General features: G+C 36.9%; 1 protein-coding gene and 1 non-coding gene across 3 annotated transcripts in view; both read right to left on the bottom strand.

The window, feature by feature from the left end:
* The window catches only part of LOC116465158 (putative ankyrin repeat domain-containing protein 19), a 6622-nt gene extending 890 nt beyond the window's left edge, over positions 1-5732 (bottom strand). Inside the window, exons 1-3 of one of the 2 annotated variants that reach the window (XM_032148336.2) lie at positions 5652-5732; positions 4706-4843; positions 1739-1806 (exon numbers count right to left, since the gene is read on the bottom strand). In XM_032148336.2, the coding sequence (XP_032004227.1) occupies positions 1739-1806; positions 4706-4843; positions 5652-5710 (265 nt within the window). In that variant the 5' untranslated portion in view covers positions 5711-5732. Of the gene's footprint in view, positions 1-1738; positions 1807-4705; positions 5595-5651 lie in introns of those variants that run through there. The other variant, XR_009212344.1, reaches the window with a different exon arrangement.
* Positions 2914-3016, bottom strand: LOC116465159 (U6 spliceosomal RNA). Its single transcript, XR_004247120.1, has one exon. It is a non-coding gene; the product is annotated as a U6 spliceosomal RNA (small nuclear RNA).
* Positions 5733-5743: the final 11 nt, after the last annotated feature.

A 5743-nucleotide genomic window follows, 5' to 3' on the forward strand; every position in this document is an offset into this window, starting at 1 on the left:
CAGGCTGGAGTGCAGTGGCACATTCTCGGCTCACTGCAATCTCCACCTCCCAGGTTCAAGCAATTCTCCTGCCTCAGCCTCCTGAGTAGTTGGGAATACAGGTGCCCACCCCCATGCCTGGCTAATTTTTGCACTTTTATTAGAGATAGGGTTTCACCATGTTGGCCAGGCTGGTCTCAAACTCCTGACCTCAAGTGATCTGCCTTCCTTGGCCTCCCATGTGCTGGGATTACACATGAGCCACCACGCCCAGCCTGGTAACAGATTATTTTGTTCCAATAAAATTTCCATTTTTATGATAACTATCCAGCACATAAAAAAACACAGCTTGTTCTAAGAAGTGAATATATCTCATGAAGTTCCAACTTACGGTGAATAAATTAAAAATAGACCTTGTTTGTATAAGAATATGTAACATAACTTCTGCTTCTGCATTCAGTAGGTATCTTCAAAAATAATCCTCTATTTGTATGGGTGCACGCTGACTCAGTTTTATGGTTCTTATTGCCATTTGTTTATGGTATCACAAAGGGATATTTGAATTCCTAGTTCTAAAGACAGTTACTTTCTTAGTGGCACAAATTCCTGTGTAATGCAGTTGACCCTTGAACAATGAGTTTGAACTGCAGGGGTCCACTTATATGCAGATTTTTCTTCTGCTTCTGCAACCCAGAGACAGCAAAACCAACCATTTTCTTCCTCCGCAGCCTAATCAACCTGAAGATGATAAAGATGAAGACCTTTGGGAGGATTCACTTATGTTTATGAATAGTAAGTATATTTTTTCTTTTCTATGATTTTCTTTATAACAGCTTCATTTCTCTAGCTTACTTTATTCTAAAAGCATAGTATATAATAATGCAACACATACAAATACGTGTTCACTGACTGTTTATGTTATCAGTAAAGTTTCCAGTCATCGGTAGGTTATTAGTAGTTACCTCTGGAAGGAGTCAAAGTTATATTCAGATTTTCAACTCCACAGGGATCAGAGTCCCTAACCCCCACAATATTCAAGAATCAACTGTAATTAACATTTATTTACTAAATGCAAACCATTTACTATAAAAATTAAATAGAAGATCCATTTGCATAACAAGTCCAATTTGTAACAATGTAATTATAGAGGAAAATGCAACATATTAAATTAATCTAATTTCTTATTGATATTAATACAAAAATATGTAGAATTTCAGGGATCATAAGTAGGTAAATGAATTTTTTCAGACAATACTGTTTGAGACTGAGAATCAGTCACAACTAACTTCTTAAATAACTCTGAATTCTAAACTAAACAAATTTAAAAAAATTTATATATAAACATATATATTTTAAACTGCTCTTTTATGATTAAAAATATGTAATCTTACTTTTTTGTTTTCTTTGGAGATAGAGTCTTGCTTTTCCATCCAGGCTGGAGTGCAGTGGTGCAATCTCAGCTCACTGCAACCTCCACTTCCCGGGTTCAAGTGATTCTCCTGCCTCAGCCTCCCAAGTAGCTGGGATTACAGGCGCCCGCCATGACGCCCCGCTAATTTTTGTGTTTTGAGTAGACATGGGGTTTCACCATGTTAGCCAGGCTGGTCTCAAAATCCTGACCTCATGTGATCCACCCGCCTCAGCCTCCCAAAGTGCTGGGATTACACGTGTGAGCCACCATGCCTGGCCTGTAATTTTGCTTTTTTAAAATCAGTAAGATCACCAAGGGAAATCAGAAATTTACTATCAGAAGTCTTACCTTGATTGTCATTTCGAAGATGATTTTTAAGTATCTTATTTTTATGTTCCAAAATTTGTTGTTGAATGCTATGCATAATAAACGTAATAAATAAAATTGGTATTTTAATAGTGATATGAAAAATCTTTACCAAACAGATTAAATTCTTAAAGCATTTCAGACAATATCAGAGCTAATATCAGAACTCTAATGTCCAATACACTTTAAAATTTTAAGCTCTATAAACTTATTAGTCTTCTAATTAAAGAAGAAAAACAGGAAGTACTCATAAACTGAGAAAAGTATAGCTCAGTAAATTAATTCTAGTTAGCTAGCTTAACAGCCTGGAAACTGTCCTGCATTCAGAGTAAGTCCTCGCTCCGTAACCAATAGGTATTTTGTTTTCAGACCAGTTGCTTCTCTTAAGCTCCATGGCTTCTTCTAAAAAATAAAGATTTTACTACTTGATTTCACTAGGTCGTTAGGAGGATGTAATGAGATAACACGTTTAAATGTTCAGAGAAATAGTAAAGCAATGGAAAAATTTATTCTTGAACTGCATTGCTGAAACCATTTTGGAATCTCAAATAAAACCTGATGAGTGTTTTTCCATAGGTTCTAATATTTGAATGTCATAGTTTTCAGAGAATATGCTAATTTTGGTTATATTAGTTCTATTCATTGTGGTTTGTAGTTCAGAGCATTTTAGCTAGTTCATAACTTGTAACTAAATTTATATATAAATATATTATTATCTCATTAAAACATATAACCTAATTGTCCCCTATTACTGAGCTCATCAATCACACCAAGGGCAGAAAACTAACAGGTGTCAAAACCCGGCTGGGACAACTACCATTCCTTCTCTACCTCCTCAAACTTAGAGCCAGCAGGTCTGTGTTAGAGGCTGCATCTTCTTGGTCGTCTCCAACTGACATACAAGACAAAGCCCTGCTTGTATTGTTTTTCAGTTCCATGAAAGAGATGCAAGTTGATGTTTCCTTATTTCCAAGTCATGTACTAACAACATAGTTGCATGTAACATCTCATGTGCTACTCAGCTCTGTTCTCATTTCACAGATCACCTTACACGAATACTTTTATAATGATTATCGGGTGTCTTCTGTTTTGGTTTGACTCACATTGTTTCCTAGAAGCTAGTTAACAAATAGTCAAATGACCTTCTGGGGACTGTGCAACATGTGGAATGCTTTCTGAATTTGCGTGCCCTCCTTAGGCAGCAGGCATGCTTATCTGTTCTGTATTGATCCAATTTTAGAATATGTGCTACTGAAACAAGTATAAAGCACTGTTTTATACATGGATACTGATGAGTCATGGGTAAGGCTTAGCTCTGTTAAATCCAAATTACCTACTTTAGATACAGAGAATTCTATTGAATGACTTCCTGTGAGGTAAAATTTTAAAATATTTTAAAAACTTGAGGTAGAGATGCAAGTAGCCTGAGAGATTTTCATTATTATGGAAACACATTACTTGAGGGGCCAACTCCAAGTTGGTGCCCATTACTCTATTGAAGGATAATGTGAAACCTTCTGCTATCTAACAAAAGCTGCTACACAGGTCAGAAAAAAGCCTCAAGGTACAGATGTGATAACAAAAGCAAAGGGACCTCTCCTTTCTTCCTGCAACATTATTTAAACATCCCTAACTGTTGAATACAATCCCAATTAATATTTGCTAGAGAAAAAATGGACACTGGTCTCAAAGGATAACATACCATGAAGGTATAGGCTAAGCCTAGCCAAGAGGTGGGCTACAAATAAGATTTTTAGTGTTGGGGGAAGGTCAATTTACTCACTATGTGTGTGGGTAGAGCCAGGAGGCCTCGCTGCCAGAGCAGGGTGCTGGGAACAATGGCTGAGCCTATGTACATGAACTAAAAAACACCGTAGCTGTGGGCCGGGCACAATGGCTCATGCCTGTAATCACAGCACTTTGGGAGGCCGAGACGGGTGGATCATGAGGTCAGGAGATTGAGACCATCCTGGCTAACATGGTGAAACCCCGTCTCTACTAAAAATACAAAAAAAATTAGCCAGGGATGGTGGTGGGCGCCTGTAGTCCCAGTTACTTGGGAGGTTGAGGCAGGAGGATGGCATGAACCCAGGAGGGAGAGCTTGCAGTGAGCTGAGATTGTGCCACTGCACTCCAGCCTGGGCTACTGAGCAAGACTCCGTCTCAAAAAAACAAAACAAAACAAAACACTGTAGCTGTGGACTCTGTGTATGAGTCACCATGAAGAGTGATGAATCTGAATCAGTAAGGGCATCCTGGTGGCAAAAGTCAATCATTACCAGATTGCAGGATCAGTTACAATGGCAGCAATACAGCAAGTGAATCAATGGAAACAACAGAATGACTAGAATGGCCTTTCCCCCCCTTCTTCTGACTTGTAAAGCAAGATTCTACCTTGGGCTTAGGGAACCCATTAGCTTTTTGAAAAATTCAAAGGAGGAAGGCATAGGAGACAGCCCCAGGGGATAATACAAGATTTTCTGCTAAAGTGGACATTTCAAGACCTAATAACTAATTAGAAAAGTCAGGCCAGGCATGGTGGCTAGCAGTTTGCCAGGCTGAGGCAGGAGAATCACTTCAGCTCAGGAACATGAGTAACATAGTCAGACGTTGTCTCAAAAAAAAATTAAAAAAAGAAAGAAAGAAAAAGTAAAAGATGTGACATTATTTCTATCTCACATATAAGGGTTATATTTGGAATAAAATGAACAACACTGAGATCCCTAGGGATAAAGGTCTTTAAAAGTCCGGAAAGAATCTTGCACTCATTGCTACTTCTAACTAGTCTAGATTTCTGTTTGATTTCTGGCTAAAAAGTGGACTAACTTGTTGCCATTCCAAACTACCTCAACCAAATTATGAACTGTCACCTAATATATAAGATGCAATAGTTGTAATTATTTTAAACCTTAATTTAGTATTAACCGGTCTTTTAATATAAGCACATACCTTCTCAAATCACAACAAACAGCATAATCCTCGGCTGTTTGGCCAAACATGTCTTGAGAAAAGATATTTATATTTTGTTGAAGGAGGAGGCTGATGATATTTGATGAGCTATGCTGTACTGCAAGCATGAGGGCTGTTCTAAAATAATAAAGAAATAACAGCACTCAAGAACTTTAATAAAGATATTTAATTGGCAAATTGGATACACTTTACCAATTTCATATCTTGCCTGTCAGGACAGACATAATAACCATTTACATGTACTAGCTTATGTGTATAAGCATCTTGGGTGCTTAAGTGTTCATCTTGGTAAATTACCACCAAGGCTAAAAGGCAGGGACAACAAGCAAGCTTCATGTCCCATTGGGATATGACATAATACAAGTTGCTAATTTATAGTCCTTTGATGGCCAAGAAACTGTGCTGAGGTCACTTATCTAAAGTAGGCAAAGATTTAGATGAAGATTTTCCCATTGCTTTCCTAGTCTGATATATTGTAATTCAAAGTCAGCTAGGGATCAAATAAGTAAGAGCTATCTGCAGACTGAAAACAACAGCAACAACAACAACAACAACAATAATAATAATAATAATAATGATAATGGTAATAGTAGTAGTTGTAAACTGAAAGTTAAAGTCTACACTTTATAAAATTAATAAAATACAAAACCCCTTTAGCTAATATAAGATTACAGGACCAAAAACATCAAATTACAAATAACAGTCTATAAGAGAAGATGAATCTTACTATATACTGTTTTTTATGCTGCTCAGTCCAAATAACTGCTTTTCTACCTAACTGATTATTCGTGTTATTTTTTACTATATGCCAATAATTATAAGTTTAATCTTACTAACATTTCCGACTTGAGTGACTCTTACCACTCTAGAACACTCAGGTTTTTAGGGAAAAAAAACAAAAAACAAAAAACAAAAACTATTGCACCTTCTGAAATTGTCAACGGCATGTACATTTGCCTGGTTCTTCAATAAAAATTCCACCATATGCTGTCTCCCAGAATTTATAGCAAACAAAAG

Source organism: Hylobates moloch, unplaced genomic scaffold, assembly GCF_009828535.3.
Source record: "Hylobates moloch isolate HMO894 unplaced genomic scaffold, HMol_V3 SCAFFOLD_3447, whole genome shotgun sequence".
Classification (NCBI taxonomy): Eukaryota; Metazoa; Chordata; class Mammalia; order Primates; family Hylobatidae; genus Hylobates; species Hylobates moloch.